The 21,149-nt window shown below is 39.7% G+C and overlaps 2 protein-coding genes across 2 annotated transcripts in view; both read left to right on the top strand.

Moving 5' to 3' along the window:
- Positions 1 to 21,149, top strand: part of LOC311002756 (uncharacterized protein) — a gene marked incomplete at its 3' end in the record, with an annotated part of 78,610 nt that overhangs the window by 41,786 nt on the left and 15,675 nt on the right. The gene's annotated exons all lie outside the window — the stretch shown is intronic.
- Positions 15,162 to 18,507, top strand: LOC311003081 (uncharacterized protein; the record flags this gene model as incomplete). Its single annotated transcript, XM_083994766.1, has 7 exons — positions 15,162 to 15,523; positions 15,606 to 15,683; positions 15,852 to 15,986; positions 16,204 to 16,314; positions 17,253 to 17,327; positions 17,442 to 18,276; positions 18,500 to 18,507. The coding sequence occupies exons 4-7, from the start codon at positions 16,291 to 16,293 to the stop codon at positions 18,505 to 18,507; spliced, it is 942 nt and encodes a 313-aa protein (XP_083850892.1). The 5' UTR covers positions 15,162 to 15,523; positions 15,606 to 15,683; positions 15,852 to 15,986; positions 16,204 to 16,290.

Below are 21,149 nucleotides of genomic sequence, written 5' to 3'. Positions count from 1 at the left end.
CCAAAGCTGCACCTGTTTGAAACACACTGTCAACACCAAGAAAGCTTGAGAGTCAAGCTTGAATGACTTACAATGAAAATTTACATTCAATACATTCAAAGTAACATTCAATGAGAGAATGGTAAAAAATCCCTGTATATCCCTGAATTAGCAGAATAAATTGACAAAGACATGCGGAATGACATGCAAGAAACATGTCCATGGAAGGAATTGAACCCACAACTTCATGAGTGGTAACCTAACACACTAAATGGCCACCAAGGACCTGAGTTACAATCACTTTTATACTGTGAGGAATCAAAGACTGTCCAGTGACAGCTGAACAGTTGGAATCAGTCAAGTAAAGTCGAGCAATGACATGACTAAGGCAGGAATCGAACCCATGATCACTAAACCTTTACTCTGCCGCTTCGCCACAGAGAGCACACTGTTTCCAAGACTGTTGTCATTCATTGTAATGTGATGATGTGGTACAAATAATCAATGAGATAACGAACACCTGTAACCAATTGAAGGCGGGGGGAGGGGAGATGAATTCTGCCAGTGAAGTCCCATAGGGCAGCGCAGGACAAGAAATGATGGATACAAATCATTCAAGAGCTTTAAGCCTGTGCATATTCAAGAGCTTTGCTTTTCTCTGCTGCATTCTTGGTTTTCAAAGAGTAAATACAAAGAGTAAAGGTTTAGTGATCATGAGATCATGGTTTCGATTCCTGCCTCATTCATGTCATTGCTTGACTTTACTTGACTGATTCCAACTGTTGAGCTGTCACTGGACAGTCTTTGATTCCTCACAGTATAAAGGTTATTGTAACTCAGATCCTTGGTGGCCATGTGGTTAGTGTGGTAGGTTACCACTCATGGAGTTGTAGGTTCAATTCCTTCCTTGGACATGTTTCTTGCATGTCTTTGTCAATTTATTCTGCTAATTCAGGGATATACAGGGATTTCTTTTACCCTTCTCTCATTGAATGTAACTATGGTTACATTAGCTTGCTCGGCTGAAAACCTGCAGGTTGCTGGTTCAAATCTTGCCTCAACAACAATTATAGTGAATTATTTTCCCAGTCGTCCTCTGTTGACTTCTGATAACTTGCTTCATGTTGAAACTGCTGCTCTCAGCCTGAAATTCACAGACATTTTCATTGTAAGTCATTCAAGCTTGACTCTCAAGCTTTCTTGGTGTTGACACAGTGTGTTTCCAACAGGTGCAGCTTTGGGCTCGTTAACTTCAGAGTGAGACAGAGTGCAGCTCATCAACAGACAACAGTCTTTGCAGCTGTGTGTACACTGTGGCCTAGAGGCAAAGTGAAAGTCTACTGACCATGAGGTTGTGGGTTTGATTCCTACCTCATTCAAGTGTTGTTGTGCCCCCCACACGGTTACCTTTCACCTTAAAGTCACAGTAACACATAACAATACATTACATCCCGCTTCTTAAGATTTTTTTTTCTTTAACTGCTTATCTTTACTCAACACATAAAGACAGTATAGAACATAATATCAGGCACATTTTGACACATGAGTAACTTATCACTGAAATAAATATCATACCTCCTCAAGAGAATTAAGTTAGCCCACAGGACTCTAAATAAACAACAAAACAAAATCTTACCCCTTGTGAGCTCTACAGCATAATGAACAACATTAAATCAGTCATACAGTAAACTCAATAGTGTCCATTTCCACATTCTCATTCCCTGAATCTCAGTGGAGTCTTGACCACTCTACCTGATCTAGTCTGGTAGGGCTCTGTGAGTGTAGATGAGCCACAAGTGTCCTTGCTTTGATTTGGTGCTGAGGATTGAGCATGTGAATTGACCCCGTCAGCCGACAGAGTGTTGTCACAGTCCATATCAACAGTCACATTGCTCTCAGCAGCAGGTGGAAACACTGTCTCAGCCGTCGGTCTGAGATGTCTCCGGTTACGCCTGAACCTCCTGCCTTCGGGCGTGCAAACCACATATGAACGTGGCTGATCATGTTCTTTCAGAACCACTGCTGGCTTCCATTTATCCCCAGACTGCATCCTAACATTTTCTCCAGTGTGCAGCTCAGGCCTTTTAGCATGACGATCAAAGTATCTCTTTTGCTTTGCTTGCCTCTCTTTCAGCCCTTTGTGCACACTGAGCGCCCTTTCAGGAGTGAGAAGAGAGGTGGAAGCTGGCAGTTTTGTCTTTAATCGACGCCCCATCAACATCTGGGCAGGAGACAGTCCCACACTCTCCAGCGGTGTATTTCTGTATTCCAGAAGCGCTGTATGGGTCACCAGCATCCTTCTGAGACTTTTTGAGTAGCCTTTTAACTGTTTGCACCGCTCTTTCTGCCTGTCCATTGGACTGTGCATGACCAGGGCTTGATGTAAGATGACTGAACTACCAACTTTCTGCAAAGCTCCAACACTTTTTATTTCAATAGTCCCAATGAACATGTCCTCATCACTGTCAGCACACTCCTGACTGCATTCAACAGCATGCATTTTTTGTGATTTTTTCTGGCTGCTTGCACGACACATTTTTGCAAAATGATTTTTCTTTTCACATTTCTTGCACGTTTGTCCATAGGCTGCGCATTTTCGTTGTTCATGCTTATATCCACACCTGTCACAGTTGATTTTCCTTTCACTGGTGGTCATAGGGCTTTCCTTCATGCTGCCATATTTTTTGTTTGCTCTCGTTGTGCTTATTTTTTGCACATCAACTTCTTCATGCAACACTTTCATTTGGGTGGACGTCAGTTCACTGGCACGGCACACATCGAGTGCTTTAACAAGCGTGAGGTCGGCTTCTCTGAGCAATCTCGCTCTTACTTGATCATCACGTATTCCACAGACAATTCTGTCTCGTATCAGTGAGTCACACAGGTCGCCAAATTCACAGTCTTTCGCTTTATTTTTTAGGTCTGTCACGTAGGTGTCTATTGTTTCTGACGGACCTTGGACACAGGTGAAAAACGTGTCTGATATATGGCAGGTTTTTCCTGGGCTCACAGTAATCTCGGAACTTCTGCTTCAATGGAGCTATTTTGTTCCTCTCATCATCGGCGAAGACAAACGTGTTACTCACTCTAATGGCTTCTTCCCCCGCAACATGCAGGAAAGTCGCACATTGCACCTCTTCTGACTTTTCTGCTACACCGCTGGCAATCGCGAACAGCTCTTAGCGCTGTAGCCACGTCTTCCAATTCTCCGCGAGATTCCCTTGTAGGCTCAAGCTCGGCGGTGGTTTGAAGTGTGCCATTGTGTCTTTCCGCGTGTTTCTTCTGACACCATGTTGATGTGACCGGGTGAGTCATCTCCCTCCTGGTCACTGCATGGCGCTGTGTCAGCCTGGCGCAGGTTAATGGGGGGACGGCACTGTTAGGTGATTAAAACAGCTGTGTTGGTCGACATTTTCCCCCTCTGCTTCTGCTGTGCGGTGCGTCCGGTGAGCTGGCCGGCGTGCTTGTTTGTGTCCTCCCGTCGTATCATTAAGTGTTGGAGCAACGGCGAGCTGGTGGAGCGACGCTGTGTGTGTGATTGGGACAGGTGTGTTTGGTCGCTGTTCTCCCTCTCTGCCTCTGCTGTGCGGCGCGTTCGGTGAGCGGGCTGGCGTGCATGCCCGAGTCTCCCCGTCATATCACTAAGGTAAGCATGCCGTGTAGTTATTGTTTGGTGTTTTACTTTTATTGGCCCTGGGGCTTCATCCTCCCGCTCCGTTGCAGTGCTCGGAGCGGCGGTGAGCCGGAGGGAGCGAGCGGTTCTGGTGGGCGCGTGTTGGGTGCAGTAGAGCTCAGAGGTAGGCTGCTCTAATTGTCTGCTGTTGCAGTTTTACATCATTGCGCTAGTTGTGACACTGTCACTCTCTTGCTTTACAGCGGGGCGCTGTAACCAGCGGCCCCCACTCTCCTACCCAGGCGAAAAAAAAGTATACTTTAACATACTAAATTTAAGCACACTTAGTGTACTTCATAAGCACAAAATTATTGTACTCAAAGTGTGTTATTTTCGAATACTAAAAACGTACTTAGTATACTAATTATATTACATTATTGCTACTTAAGATATACTAAAATACAGCTTAGTGTACTTGACTGTACTATTTTGAGACACCATTAAGATCAACTTAAATATACTTAAGTACACTTTTCTCTACTAATACTGTACTTATTTATAATGTTCTTTAGTTTGATTTAAAGTATACTTTAATCCACTTTTCAGATTACTATTAATACATTTAGAATATACTGGAAATGTATTTCTAATTTAATCATAATGTGTTGCCATTGCATTTTAAATATATTTACAAAAATTAAATAAAAATTAAAAAGTTGTACTTAAGTATATTATAGTTCATCTTAATGGTGTCTCAAAATAGTACAGATAAGTACACTAAGTTGTACTTTAGTATGTCTAAAGTAGCACTCATGATATATCATTAGTATACTAAGTACAATGTTAGCACATCGAAAATAATATACTGTGAGTACACTAATTATGTGTGCAGAAAGTATACTAGATGTTTGTCATTAAAGTACACTTCAACGGTACACAGAAAGTATATATTTTTTATAATTAATTTGAATTTCAAATTACTTTTAAGTAAACATAAAAAATAATTAGAACATACTTAACTCTTTCGCGACCATTGACGAGTTAACTCGTCACAGCCTGCCGAACGTTCACGACCATTGACGAGCAAACTCGTCAAAACCGTTTTTTTACAGATTACGATAATAGACACTCTGAGGTACCCTGTGTGTGAATATGGTTCCTCTGATATGTAAAACTGTTTTAAACTAAAACCAAAACATAATGTTTTTTATAAACTGTGTGATCTTGGTTTTGTTTGAGTAATCGTTCTCCTTGAATGCTGCTGTGGGGACAGCGTGCAGCGCTGTGCGGCTGTCGGCTACAGTGTTGCGACTTTCTCGCTGAATCTGGCGACTTTCCAAACCCTCTTTTGACAAAAGCGACCGACGACAAATGTGGCGACTTTTACCGGTGCTGTTACAAACGTTTATGGTTTGGAGACTCGGATCTGAAAGCCCGTTATCACGGCTGTTTTCACGGCGCTGTGCAGCAGAGCGAGCGCTGAGCAGCGGGGGCTGTGACCGGCCGCCCCCGCCCCAGAGCACTCATCGCCGGCCAGTCACACAGGAGTGTCCCGGAGCTGCTGCGCTGCAGCCAGAGACCCACACCGCTGCACCGCTGCTCTCCAGGCTGCCACACCCCCCAGATATGCCTACAAATATATTTATTTAGCCGTAGAAATGATTTGGGAGACGCCACACTGCAGATTACCGGTAAAATGAGCCGATTGCCACTTGACACAAAAGTGCGTTTTTCTCTGAAACTAGAGCGGGAGCTCCGTTTTTGGAGAAACCCAGCTCTCTTCTTCTACTTCGTCCTCACGAACGAAACGGCGGAAAAACTCGCCGTTTTTTCGTGGAGCACGTTGTAAAGTCACTCTTCAACCAAGTGAAGACCGTTTGTTTCTAGGTGACGTACAGAGTTCGGTTCGACGTGAGATAAAAGGTAAACAAATAGCCAAAAACATGTGGTCCTGAGCGGATGTGCTGAGGAATTAGTGTGGTCGCGAAAGAGTTAAGGTAGAAAAAAAGTTTATTTTTAACGCACAGCATTACAGGGAAAATGTGCATAATAAAGTACATTTAAGTACATCTTTAACAACATTTTCAAACAGTTTCTCTTCATTGTGACATTTTTATTCAAATTTGGATCATCTGACCCCAGAGAATTCTTTTTAGTCATACTCTTTAACAAGTTAACTAAAAAACAATAATAAAAGGAAAAAATAAAAAGAAACAATAGCTGTGCTAGCACTACCCTGCTAGCTGTGCACCGCAGAGAAGCTAATAATGACAGGGATGAACATTAAACTGACTTTTGAAACTTTTACATGTGAAACATTGACACAGTTTGTTTAAACTCAAAATGTATGTCCACCAAAAAACAAACAAACAAAAACGATTACAAACAGTTACTGATGTTACTGCTTACTGTTTCTTTTTGCTCACAAAATTCTCATTGTTACATTTTCTCCGAATCACTGCCCTCACATCAGACACACTTGTTCCTGGAAATTCAGCAATAACTGTATCTGTAAAATAGAAAAGGACAAATAAAATGGTGTTACAAATCATACTTCTCCAGAGTTATCACATTAGCAAGAAGGGGGCATACATACATGAGGACAATCTGAAACATGTTGCTTCTGGCTATGGCCAAGGCAAGGGTAGAGGCATAAAAACAAAATTATAATAAGGAAAAATAGACTTAAAGCAGATAGGCTGTTCAGCTAAAATGATATCAAACGCTCTAAAATGGCAGCCAAAACCAGAAAGGCGAGGAAGAAAAAGAAAAACGACTATTCGAAGGGATCGGAGAATAACCAAAATGGCAAAGGCTCAGCCAATGATCAGCTCCAGGAGTTTCAAAGGAGATCTAAGATTGCCTGTGAGTACTGTAACAATCAGACGACGTCTATGTGAAGCCAAGCTACCACCAAGAAGCCCCCGCAAAGTCCCATTGTTAAAAAAAATACATGTAATGAAGCGGTTATAATTTGCCAAATAACACATTGACTGGCCTAAAAAGAAATGGCGTAATATTTTGTGGACTGATGAGAGTAAGATTGTTCTTTTTGTGTCTAAGGGCCACATAGTAAGGAGGTTAAGCCCAAAAAATAGGCCTTTGACTTCAAGTCATGATGCAAAGGTCCCCTTTGGCATGGAAGTACCTTAGGGTCATACAAATAAATCTATCCAAAGACACAAGTGAGATCACACTTTGTATCCGAAATAAACACATTTTTAAAATGCCTTTTTTTAATTGAGAAAACGCATGTTAAAAGCACATTCCATTTAGAATGTCCATATAAACGCAAGCAGATCCCCTGATGCCTTCAGCTCCTGGATGAGATCTACAGCTTCTGAGACAACATGGAGCTGCTTGTGTGACAGGATATTGGGTTTTATTAATGTAAAAACATTAATAAAACTATACTGAATCACTGATTTGTTGAACATCAGGCGGTGTTCAACAAATATAGCCTACAAGTAGTTAAATGATAAGATGTAATTCATATCACAGTGGTGTCAGGAAAGACCAATTAGCCAAATATTGTGTTTGTCCAAATATAGGCCTACCTATAACTAGTTACTGCTTGTGTATGTTGATTTTAAAAAGTTGAATCTACATGTATGACATGTGTTTGACCCATTCTGGGTCATATTAGAAGTCAAAGGAAAAATGTTTTTACTGTTCTCAAATGTAAAAATGGGTCACATTGGAACCTGTACATTATTTAAGGCTTATATAACCTGATACTGAATACATTTTACATTGTGCTCCTAAAGTAAACTAACAAATGTTAGTGTAGAGCGCCCTTAATAAGCAATGTTCAGCGTTTATGTACATATAGGGAAGTTTAGGTTCACAGCTCTCACATAAAGCATATGATTAGGACTGACTTATTTCACCTGCGCAGTATAGCTGGCTAAGATCCTCTCTCAGAGTAATGCTAAGAAACTGGTAAGCTTCATTATTTTGGTAGATTTTTACTTTTGTCAATGCTTGAAAATGCTCATCTTATCTATCTCATGATGTTACAGTATCTTTATTTCTTACTTCAAATTAGCCATAATGGAATGTTGTGACTGGACTTTATGCTGCTTATGTGAGTCCACCCTACAGATTGAAAGGCAATAGATCCCTGTTCATTATTCAAACTGAGAAACAATCCTGAAATATTGCAATCATGTTACAAATAAGCTGTAGATAACATCCAGGAGCTGAAAACATTGTAGTTTATATGGACATTCTAAATGGAATGTGCTTTTAACATGCGTTTTCTCAATTAAAAAAAGGCATTTTAAAAACATGTTTATTTCGGATACAAAGTGTGATCTCACTTGTGTCTTTGGATAGATTTATTTGTATGACCCTAAGGTACTTCCATGCCAAAGGGGACCTTTGCATCATGACTTGAAGTCAAAAGTCGCTTAACCTCCCTACTAACAGACAGTTTGTCAGACGTCCTGCAAACACTGAATTCAAGCCACAGTACACAGTGAAGACGGTGAAGCACAGTGGTGCAAGCATCATGATATGGGGATGTTTCTCGTACTATGGTGTTGGTCCTATTTATCGCATACCAGGGATCATGGATCAGTTTGAGTATATCAGAGTACTGGAAGAAGTCATGTTGCCGTATACTGAAGAGGAAATGACCCCAAACAAGACAATGACCTCAAACACACTAGCAAGCGTGTAAAGAAAGATGTCAACACTGCTATTTTTTTGAACATTATATTTCTTGACTTTCTGTAAAATATTATCAAATTAAATTACTTTTTCCAATTTACTTGGTTTGAAATAGAATGGGCAGTGTCCCCAATGCAGTTGTGTTCCTTAAAATACAATTTATTTGAAGAATTTTGAGGTTTACTCACCTTTTTAAACACACTGCTATTATTATGAACATAACTGTATATGTGTTAATATAAGTCTTAAATAGTTATATCTTCCGATCTTCTTCCCGATATCACTTACATAGAGTGTTTGGACCGAAAACACAGGTCTGTCAGTCCCTCTGCTCTGCTCTGAGCCGAGGAGAAAACTTTTCTTGTATCCTACAGTTTTTATCCAATGAGGAGAGAGAAGGGCATGCAGGGCTGTGTGTGCAGCCAAGGGATGCGCCTGAATGTGGTGACGTAGGGACGAGGACTGTTATGGTGTGTTCAAGGCAGCCCGTAACTGGTGTATTTCCGACCTGTGAAGTCGTACCAGTTCGATCTGGTACGCGTTCACAGGTCTGAAGTTACAAGTGGCCGTTATAGTGACTTTCACAGGTAAAACAGGTCGAGAAAACACGACAAAAGCCTGCCTGGAACGCAGCATAAGCCAAAACGACCGGATCGCTTACTTCTGCTTTAACCAATACTTACCAACAAGGGCACTCAGCTTTTCCGGATTTAGCTGCTCTTTCGTTGTTCCAGTAGGCCCTGGTTTTCCTGTGAGAGTCGAGGATGCCAAAACATCCCGCCCAAAGATGAGCACAGCTAAGTCCTGTGTGAACAGGGACATTCTTGTTCGGTTTAGTCTTCGGAAACAGGTTTTGCTGACCTGCACCCCCGTGTTGCCCAGGGAAATCTGTGTCCAGGAATTAGAGTTAGTCAATTATAGGAATACGTTGCTGGAATGCATTTCTTAAAAGACAAAGCCGAACTATTGAATGCCAAATATTAGTCAAGTTGTAATTTCTGCAAGTGGTCTTCAATGAATTAAAGTGTAATTTCTGAACAAATGGAAAAAAAAAATTCTATCAAATACAGTACGTGCAAAATGTGGGTCGAGACTACAGAGACAAAACTGCAGAGTGAACAGTCAAATAGTTTACAACAATTTTGGATGAAATGTTTCCTGTAATAAAAAAGCAGTATTAACAAAACGTGTATAAATGCAATACATACCATTTCTGGAGCTGGACTGGAAGAACCAGAACTTGTACTGTCAGTGTCCATGACAGGTGGCATTCTCTTCATGGTTGTGATAAGATCTCTGACACACCTGACTAAGGCTGGTATTTCTGCATTAAGGAAAAAAAACACAAGTCACAGATATATGAGAGATAAGGCTCCTATCAATACAATTACTGACATAAAAAACATAAGCAATTCTTCTTTGTATGAATACCTTTCAGAGCATCCATCACTTCCTGTTGCATGGGAACACTGGATCTGGACTGATCCATCAGGACACTCTCCTCTTCACTTTCCCCTTGGCGGAGGTCCTGCATAAATGAAAATGTCAACAATGCTATGTTAGTATGACTCACCTGGAGTGTAGCGTCGTGTTTCTTAAATTTTCTTGCCAGCGAAGGCGGATTATTGTGAAGCCGCTTTGCCATGTTCGCATGTTTTGAAACATAGATTGTTTTAAAGCGGGAGGGGGCGCAGGTGAATTTCAGGGCTATGTCACACAGATTAGCATCCCTCTGGTAAAATGGGCTCTATGCACAGCTCCACCACTTCCTGAATTTAAGGCAGGTCCTTCATTTCCTGTTTTACATTATTGGACACATTGATTAATCCAGGTGTGTCTGACTATTGTGACTACTCAGACACACCTGGATCAATCAGTTTGTCCAATAATGTAAGACAGGAAATGAAGGACCTGCCTTAAATTCAGGAAGTGGTGGAGCTGTGCATAGAGCCCATTCCCCCTGGGTTTACATTCCTCTTCCTCACGATAACAGCATTTCAGTCAAATTATGTTATTTTCCGTGATATTCTGTGTTAAAAAGTAGATTCCGTTTTTATTGCTCAATTCCGCGATTCCGTCCGCGATTCTGTGATCGCGGAAACAATAGGGCCCTAATTCTAGTTTTATTTCTTGCATTTTGTAAATACTTACAGTTGATCCCGAAGCCTGAGGTGGGTCAAATAAGTCCACATTGGTGTCTATGTCTGTATCGTCTTCACTTGTCAAGGGGGTGGAGGTTCTTGGATTTCTTCTCAGCAGCGAGGATTTCAGTTGGGAAAGGGCTCTGTCTCTTGCAGCCTTTATCATCTTCGGCTTCTTAAACAAAGGGCAGAAAAAGTAAAATGTTAAACTGCAAAGGCAAGAGAGGGGTAAATATCCATCTTTGTAGATGTTTGTAGAATGTATCACCTACTGTACAGCCTATTAAGATATTGTCAGACCATATTTCACCAGAGGAACAGTACTCACTACTCACAATTTTATCTTTTTATATCATACAATTTGTCATGTGTTGTAGTAGTTTTTGTACTTACTAAACAGTCAGTATTTCAAAACTAACACAGCTGGAGTGCCACCATCCACTTCTGCAACTGCACTGCTGTCAAACCTAAAGCCACTTAATATGAAAAATATGTCTTATCCTCCCACAATATTCTCTTATTCCCGTAAATACTTACATTTGTTTGAAGAACTTGTGATGGGTCAATCTGTGTTTCATCTTCATCTGAAGTGAGACTGGAAGTTGCAGTAATTCTTTTTTTCTGTACCGAAGAGAAAGAATGTATTACATGACAACAACATATGAACTATACCATAGATGCTTTCTGGTGAAGAGATTTTTTTTTAGAAAAACATTTCAACTACAAAACATCATAGTATTACAGTGTCATAAATTCATTAACGATTGTATGTGTTACAATTAAAAATAATTCAGTGGGTGACATTCACTTCATATCATTTTTCATAAACAAGATGAGACAAGATATTAAAAGCATAACCAACCTACAAATAGGGATTTCAGTGAATCAAGACTTTGGTAAGTATGATACGAAATGGAGCAGCATTTTGAACCTACAGGTGTTTTAATCTGATGTGAAATGCAAAGAGAGGAGGGAGGGCAAAAGGAAAAACCAATCGCTGTGGTAAGTGCTAGTGCAGCAACAGGTCATTAATAAACATGTAGTGACAAGTGATGAAGCTGCAAACTGTCTTGTCACTGCAACCACTGCTGTGTAAATGTAAACACAGCAGTTAGCTTCATTACTGCTCAGTATATCAAAATATTTGTGCACGTGTGTGTTAGCAACATATTGTGACTTTAACTAAATAATTGATATATTCTATTTTCATGTTATCAGGATGATGAGGATGTTTTTGCAGTAGTGTCGACCAGTGTTGCCAACTTGGTGACTTTGTCGCTAGATTTAGCCTCCTTTCAGAACCCTTTAGCGATTTTTTTTTAAGCGACTTGTGTCATATCTAGCGACTTTTTGGACAGATCTTAACTACTTTTCTTGAAGGGAGTCGCCAGTATTTCTCAGTGAATGAGTGTTAATGTAGCTCTCTGGGTGGACTGTTCAGTGGGTGGGACAGAGCAGCAGCAACACGTTCAGTGGACCAATCAGCAGCCACACAGACGTGGATGAACTGTGAATGTGCATGCCTAAAGACCAATCACTGATCCCCATCGTTTTTATTCTAAATGATTTAACTTTACTATTTGAGTTTGATTTTGTTTTGTCAAAATAGACAGAGTTAACTATAGTGAATTTATTCCAGTGCATGATCATCTCTCTGTTCATGATACTTCAGTTACAGTCGATGCAACAGCCTGTATAAACAGTTTTAGAGGTAGATTTAGATGCACATTGACATTGAGGAGCCTCTTGAAATAAACGCTGGTCAGTCAGTTTAGTTTAACTTTATTTTTTAAATATTTTTTTTTATTTTGTAGTAAAGTCATGCCATCATTATATATGCAAATTAGCATGTGACGTTATCTAGCGACATCCAGGACTTTTCCTGCAGGCTTTAGCTACTTCCGACTGAAAATAGTTGGCAGCACTGTTATCGACTTTGTTATAGACAAATTTGCAGGGGTGCAAACTCATCAGGGGTAAAAAAGGTGACAAGATACCGACCCCCTAGGGGGGTCCGGGGGCATGCTCCCCCGGGGAAATAAAAAAAAAAAACAACTTTAAAGGTGAATTTACAGTCAATTTTATCATGAGACTAGGGTCCAGATTGCACAGCTTTTGCTCCTGTTAAACCTGCACAATCTGTCTCTCTGTGTTTGGTTTTGAAACACGTGAAGGGGGTCTTCAGCCTATGCAGGTTTAGCATGAGCAAAAGCTGTGCAAAACTTGGAGAATCTGTCCCTTGATGTCCATCAGATGAACCTTGCAAACCTTGCCTTCAAACTAAATAAAATTTAATACAGACTGATTGGTTCATTGTGAAACATTTATTTATTGATGTAAATGTGTTTTCTGTAGGCTACGTAGGCTATGCTCCGAGGCAGCGCTGCTCTTTCTGTCCAATAACACACATGAAGCTTAAAAATGCCATAGGTTACATAAAACATAAGCGGCAATATGTATTTAAAAGATGTTCAAGCAAACGGTTCGGTTCACGGTTTTGTGGTCATGGTTTTCGGTTCGGTTTGGTATACTTTGATCATTGGGAAAATCAATCATGTCTTGTATATTCAGGTTAAAACTTAAAGAATGAGGCAGTCTGACATCTGATCCATCATTGTGACAGTCTGAGGTTAAAAGTAGGTGAGATTCTGGCGGCAAGGGAGGGGATATTGATAGTTCCAACATGTTTTAATTTATTGGGCAAAGAAAGTTATCTAACAAATGCTAAGAACAATTAGATATTCACTGAAATATATAACCTATATTTATTAATTGTGGTTCTTACAAAAAATATATCTTAAAATATAAAAGCTAAAATGTCTCTTAAAGCTCTGCCCCTTTAATTAGTGCATACTAAATAATTTAACTTTAGCCTACTACTTTTACAACCACATTATCTACCAGCAACATAAAGTGAAACAGAGGTAGAGGTGCCCTGCCACAGTCAGTCAACCTCCTCCTCCTCCTGCTGCTGCTGAACAGGTCGCACTGGAGCTGGTCTCGCTCGCCAGACCCTCCTCCAGAGAAGGAGACACTGGAGCTAATTAATGCTAAACGCGCTAATCGCTAATTGGCCGCGATCGCGATCATCACACACGCGGTCCCATACAGCACCTATACAACGCTGCTGGCGCATCTTCTAGCTCCGACTCTTTCACTCGCCATGCTCAAAAAGTCGCGTTAGTTAGTTTGTATTAAAAGCATAAAAGCGAAGCTTCAGGTGTGTATTGCTGGACAGAAGAGGAGCGCTGCCACCACTCGTTGTCATCTAGATAAGGTGCATGCGCCTTAAAGAGACAGGTGCATTGGCTCGGCTTGCCTCGCCGGACCCCCCCCCCCCCCTCTCAAATTTTTTTTTATTGCGGATTTACACGAATCACACAAATGACCAATTTGGGATCCAAAACGGCGAATTTCGCCGAAAGGTGACAAGTTTGCACCCCTGAATTTGAATGCCGTCAGAACTATCTATAAAATTAGTGGTATTGTGGCATCCCTAGTTGCAACACAATATAACTATTAATTAAAGTGTGTTTTCTATAGAAAAGAAACACAAGCAACAAAAATAACCTTTGGTTTGCTTCCATCATGTGTTGTAGTACAAGGTGTGGTCCTTCTCCTTGCAACTGCCATGTGCCAGATGTCCTCATCCTTGAGGAAGGCTTCTTTTTTTCCCATCAACTCCTTGTAGTTGTCTGTAACCACAAACATCAGACAAACTGTCAAAACCATGTTTTTTCCCTCTTTTGCTCAATATTTTGTCTCGTGAAATGCACCACAGTAAATCTAATATTTTACACAACAAGTCACTTTAAGTCTTTTTGTAAACATAGTTACATACAAATTAAATTACATACAAGGTTAACATTAACAATCATTAGCATGAGCCACTGGCAAATTCTTTATCAATCATCACTAACAGTAGTGGCTGGCGGCAAGCGCTAGCATAACAAATTTGTACAAACAATTTTTTTCTTGTTATTTTCTTTACAGTGGGCAATTTTTGCTAAACATTCTCCACACAGCACGCTCACAAATTGAACAGCTGCCGTCTGCCGCTAACAGCTAGCTAGCTAGTTATTAGCTAATGCAGCTTGTGAATGATAAGTTTGCCTATTATCTTGTTTAACTTAGTCATTAGTAGAAAGAATATTTATTCAAAAGATATTTCACAGCATGCACGAGCAATACAAACCTCCGAGTAAGAGCAGTTTTGCGGCCACCGTGTTTTTAGGTGCTTTCCTGCTGCCCCAGCACACTTGTATCCATCCGTCTTCACTGGAGAGGTCCGGCCGTTTTAATACCTGAACGAGCTGCTGTCTGTACTGAGGTGTCACAATGTCAGTACTTTCGACGTGAATTGTGTTGTCCCTAAAATAAAACATCCCGAACTTGAACTGCGCCATTGTAACTGAACTGCGACAACGCCTCCCTCAGCATCTACTATCGCTCTTGCATTCGGGGGTAACCAATCAGCGGCAGCACAGCCGCGAGTACTTCAGGGTCAATTTGAAAAATGTCCACCACATGTAAATTTTCAATTTTGATATTGAAAATTGTCTGTCTGACGCAGACTCTACGTTCTTGCAAAAAGAAAAAAGAGTAATTAAATTTTTAAAAAGTCTGTGTACACCATGTATGTATTATTTTAACGGTGTACACCGTAATGTATGCTCCCTCTCGGCCACCGTAGTAATGTCCATGCACACACGCGCACGTATCAGGTTACGATGACGTTTTATCCAGGACACTGCGCCCGCCCTCTGCACTTTACTTTACCCGTGGATGTATTTTACCGGGCTTTTAGAGAAAAACTGTAAAACCGCCCGCAGACATGGCACCCAAAAGACATTACAAAGAATATCTGCTGGATGAGTCGAGCCAACCTTCAAAGGCAACCAAATACAGACGGCTAGCAAATGAGAAAGAGGTATTTGAGCTTTCACATTTATTTTATTATCAACAACAGCAGTGATTATAGAATAAGATTAATAATTCTTAATTTTAAACGCAAGGACTGTCTTGCTCATTGCAGAATACTTTAAACTGCAGAGGAAATTACAAGAAATACCTCAGTGCATCCTGTACAACTAACAATAGAGAGGTCTTGAAAGAGGTAGACCATTTTTTTTCGTTCGCAACATCACGAATTGCAGATAGTGTTACATGCAAGTTGACATTGCAACTGCACTCCCCAGATTCCACTTTCAAATAACGGTGAACGAACATATTCTCTGGAGGAATATCCAGGAGACAATCCCACAACTAACAAACAGGTAAAAAACAGTGATCATTACTATGTTTTATGCTTCCATTCTGAACAAAATACATATTACTTTCCTCTAAAGCTTTTATTCATCCATAATTTTATTTGTAATGTTTATCATACCCTAAATGTTTACAGTATGATAGTTAAATAAATCTATGTGCTGTCTCATGATCAGAATGTTCCTGATGAGGGCCTTGTTGCAGAAGGACCAAGCGGTCAGTCATCTTTAGAATGTTTGAGAGGAAAGCATCTTGTCAGTCCAATAAGAGAGCACCTGCTTCAGGACAGACCAAACAGAGATTCATCAGAGGTATTAAAATACTAGCAATTGAAATTGTTGATATTAATTGCTGTGTTATACTATATAGTTTCTGTATAATTGTCATTTCAATTAAATTAAACGTGATGAAAATAATGATTGCCCTAGCCACTACAGTGTATTTCCTTAAAATGAGACACAAACATGTATTATTGGCCTTAATACTTCACTTGAGAATTTCCATGTATTATATCTTCATTATATGCAGCCTGCCGGAGAGGGAGTCTCCAGAAAGACCCACCCAGTGCTAGAATTGCCACCCTCCACCTACTCACACTGCGGGGATCAACAAGATATGCAAATCGGACCAGAAGCACAGGTACTATAGTTACAAGTTACTAGTTTCATTTTTATGCTAAAAACAACCCCTTTAATCAATACAGAAAATGTGAATAGAGTAGTTTTTATTTTTTTAAACTGACGTAATAATAATATAGGCTACCAATAATAAACATGTATTGAAAGTGAACACCAGCAAGGTCTCATTTGGTCACAGAATTAGAACTACATATAACTATTTCAAAGTATGATTGCATTATTCATTCATGTTTAATTTACATTGTAATTCAAGCAAATTAGTAGTTCCACATGAGGCTAACAAAGTTTCTAACAAGTGGCTGACTTATAGCCTACATTGGCACTTGATGGCTGTGACATATACGTTCCCTTAATGTGAAGCTGTAGCTTTGTAGCTGTAGTCACCATTTTCCTGGATATTATCCATCTGTTCGATCTTCACTGCACATATAATGCATATGTGGCTTAACCTGCTTAATGTGACTTAAATCTGATGTTTTATTCCAATACAACAATTTTGTTTTTTATTAAGCAGCATTAAGCAGTTTTGGCTTAATGTTTGAACTCACTGTCTTGATAGAAACAGATGCCCTGTCTTGCATCCACCCAAGGATTAGTGCTTTTCAGTATTCTTGTTTCTGATTTGTTAATAGAGTTCATTTGTTTTCTAGGTTTGGGCAAGGAGTTACACAATTTGTATATTTACTGAATATAGGCACTACATTCATCCTTTCCCCTGAAATCACATCAGTTTTATATGAAGCTAGTATGTATTCCATTTGCATAACTCTCTGCTAACAACTCCAGAAGGCAACATGGTAAATTCTCTAAATGTAAAAACTACCAGATGACTTGTCGTAGTTACCACTTATCTTTTGGAACACTAGTATTGTTTTATATGTCAAAACTATAAAAGAAATGAAAATGAAAATATTTATGCTTCCATTTATATTTTGCCAGGACATGTTAGAGAAGCAACCAGGATGCAATGTGCCTGCTACTCCACCTGATCAGCAAGAGACACCAAACCAACAGGTTATTAACATGTATTATTGTACAGTATGTTTTCTCTGTAAATCGGCAAGCAATCTCTTTTAATGCAGATGAATGTAACAGTTTTCTATTTTGTCTTTTTTTATGTCTTCACAGGCAGAGACATTTTTGTTGGATGGAGATGATCCAGCGTATCCTGGAGCTCCACTGACAAAGGGGCAAAGTTTAATCTTACTGATGTCTTATGTACTAAGGCACAATGTGACAGGTGTGGCACTGGAACATCTACTGAAGATTGTCAATGAACATTTCCCTGGAATGGTACCAGTAACCACATACCTTTTTCACAAAGCTTACGGACAATATGGAAATTATGTCCCCCATTTTTACTGTCCAGCATGCGAAAACTACTTAGGGGTAAATAATACCAGTGAACTACAGTGTGGTGCTTGCAATGCAGTAACTGATTCAGAGAGCTGTCTCAAAAGTGGGTGTTTCTTTCTAGTGCTTAGTTTGGCTTCACAAATCAAAACATTGCTTGAACGAAACCAAAGTTTAAAAAAAGACTGGCAATGTGCAGATGTCATTTCAGATATACAGTGTGGAGAAGAGTACCAGAAACTCAAAGAATCAGGTGAATTAGGTGAGGATGACATAACTTTAATTTGGAACTGTGATGGAATTCCAGTTTTCAGGAGTTCAAAGTATCAAATCTGGCCCATTCAGTGTCAGGTTATAGAACTCGAACCTAAAGAACGCAAGGCAAATATCTGTCTTCCTTGTCTCTGGTTTGGCGAGAAGAAGCCAAACATCTTAACATTTGTGAAGCCATTTGTTGATGAACTGCAAATTTTAGAACAAAATGGCATTAAATGGAAGGACTCAGAAAATGTACAACATGTCTCCAAAGTGTATGCTCTGATATGCAGTTCAGATTCAGTTGCTCGCCCACTTCTAAGAAACACCAAACAGTTTAATGGCTTTTATGGATGTGATTTTTGTTACCATGTTGGTGGTGGGCCTTACACAAACAAAGGCCCAAAACCACATCTTAGAACTGAAGCTAAGCATTTTGATCATGCAATGGCTGCAACACCAGACCGTCCTGTAATGGGAGTGAAGGGACCTTCACCATTAATGAAACTCACAAAGTTTCAAATGATAAATGGATTTGTTCCAGAGTATCAGCATTGTGTCTGCCTTGGTGTGACAAGACAATTAGCAAAACTGTGGTTTGACTCAAGAAATCATGACAAAGAGTGGTACTTAGGAGCAAAATCAGACCGCATTGACAAAGAGCTCATTGCAATTCAACCCCCTGTTGAGATAACAAGAGTACCACGATCTGTGGCAGACAGAAAATATTGGAAAGCATCAGAGTGGAGGTCATTCCTGTTATTCTATGCCCTGCCTTTACTGAATGGGGTCTTACTAAAGAAGTTCTGGAACCACCTTTTTCTGTTTGTGTTCGCAATGCACATTCTTTTGGGAGAAAAGGTGAAACGCTGTGATATTGAAGTAGCTGAAAGAGCTCTCAAGAAGTTCTCACTGCAGTTTGAGAAGTTATATGGTGCAGCAAATATGACATTTAATGTCCATCTTCTGACACACCTTGCGGCAAGTGTTAGGAACTGGGGCCCTTTGTGGGCCACATCAACCTTTTCTTTTGAATCATTTAATGGCACTTTGTTACAGTACTTCCATGGGACAACACATGTTCCAGAACAAATAGTTAAAAGATTTCTTTGCTGGAGGAGTCTAACACAAAAAGCCGAAAAGTACATGGTAGATGCTAATGAAGGGGTGAAATGCATTTTTTCACATCTCCTAAACAGCAATGTATCAAGTTCAAATTCATCTAGCCTGAATGAAAATGTCAGGGTTTTTGGTAATCCCTGTCATCACAAACTGTCAGCATTAGAAAAACTTGCTATCAAAGACTTGCTAAGTGTTACAGTCGAACACTGTGTTTGTTATCACCGTTTCATTGTAAAAGGCGTACTGTATCATTCCAGCAGTAACAGAAGTCTAAAAAAAAGGATCAACTCAACAGTGGAGTTACAGAATGGAAGATTATGTAATTCTTTGCATGTCAGTATTCAGAGCAGGTGATTTGTCATTGCACTGTATATTGGTAAAGGAGCTTGTGAAGACTGATGGACAGCTCTGCAAGGATAGTCAACTGAACATTGCTTCCACTTTTATGTCTGAGGTGTCAGAATCTAGGAATGTTTATGCGGTGCCCACTGACCTGTTCCACAGGAAATGTGTTTTGATCCAATCAAGAGACAAACAATATGTTATTCCTCTACCAAATAATGTAGAGAGAGATTAAATAGTTAGTGGGGAAGTTTGAGAAAAATTGCTGAAACCACTGCCAAATTGTAAGAAATTGGGATTACATATCAGTGTGTATTCTTGGTGTGTCTTAAAGCAGAAGTGAGTGATATATTTGTGTTAATATAAGTCTTAAATAGTTATATCTTCCGACAGCAATCACTTACATAGAGTGTTTGGTCTGAAACACGGGTCTGTCAGTCACTCTGCTCTGCTCTGAGCCGAAGAGAAAACATTTATCATATCCTACAGTTTTTATCCAATGAGGAGAGAGAACGGCATGCAGGGCTGTGTGTGCAGCCAAGGAACGCCGTGAATGTGGCGACGTAGCGACGAGGACTGTTATGGTGCGTTCAAGGAAACTCGTTTTTTTCCGACCTGTGACGTCGTACCAGTTCGATCTGGTACATAGACTGTACAAAAAGACGTACTGGTACGATTTCACGGGTCGGAAGTTACGAGTGGCCGTTATAGTGACTTTCACCGGTAAAACAGGTCGGAAAAACACGAGTGGGTTGCCTGGAACGCTACAAAGTCGTAAGTTGTGACTTGAAGCTGTAATTTATGATTTCAAAAGCCTGCCTGGAACGCAGCATTAGCGAAAACGACCGGATCACTCACTTCTGCTTTAACACTAGTGGACAATGTCCAAAAATGGCAACTTCAGAGTATTAAATCTGTAAAAATGATAAGGCATACATGGGCAAGCACACACAAAGACTGTGCTGTTAAACAGTTATAGTATAACAGTTGTGGTATAACAAAATACAAACAAAATCGTAGGGGTGAATACTTTTGCAAGGCACTGTATCTGGCCTCAAAATGTTGAACTTTAACAGACTGTTTTCATGCAAAATCAAAGACTTTCAAAAGATTAATTTTTCTGTCAAGCAGCAAAGCAAATTTCCTGTTATCTACACATCTTAATATGTTCATAAGTGTAATGTGTTTTCTGATTGCTGTCAAATGTAAGTGAAACAATCCAAGCTTTGGAATAAGTACTTTCCATGTGATGATAAGAAATACACAAGGTTGTACTGTTTTTTTTTAGAAATACTGGTGACTACTGCATTATATAAAAGCACATGGTCAATTGAAAGGTGCTCTGTTGTTGATGTTCATGTTTATTCAAAATTCACCATTACATTTGGAGAATGGATGGATTTTTAAATATTGCATAAAAACAACGGTGGTGTTGAAGTAATCCAAATACTTTATAACACTAATTGCTAACATTTTAAAACTGAAATAGAAAAGTGAGGATTTTTTTCAATTAGAAAAGGTATTGTTACATAACAACATTGTTGCATTTTGCTGGTAAAATACATTATTTTAAAAGGTTGAAGAGAAAAGGTCAGCTGCAGAAATTAACTGTTATTGTACATTATTTTAAACTGATCTTAGCACACTAAAAGAAATGGCTACATACTGATGAATTTGTTCTGGTTTATAGTGTACTTATGAAGAATACACTAATTTACCACTGAAGTAGTATTCAATTATAAATATACTTATTTTAAGTGCACT

Source organism: Trachurus trachurus, assembly GCF_905171665.1.
Source record: "Trachurus trachurus genome assembly, chromosome: 19".
Lineage (NCBI taxonomy): Eukaryota > Metazoa > Chordata > Actinopteri > Carangiformes > Carangidae > Trachurus > Trachurus trachurus.
The sequence above is the reverse complement of the archived record's forward strand: the minus strand, read 5'-3'. Positions and strand labels throughout refer to the sequence as shown.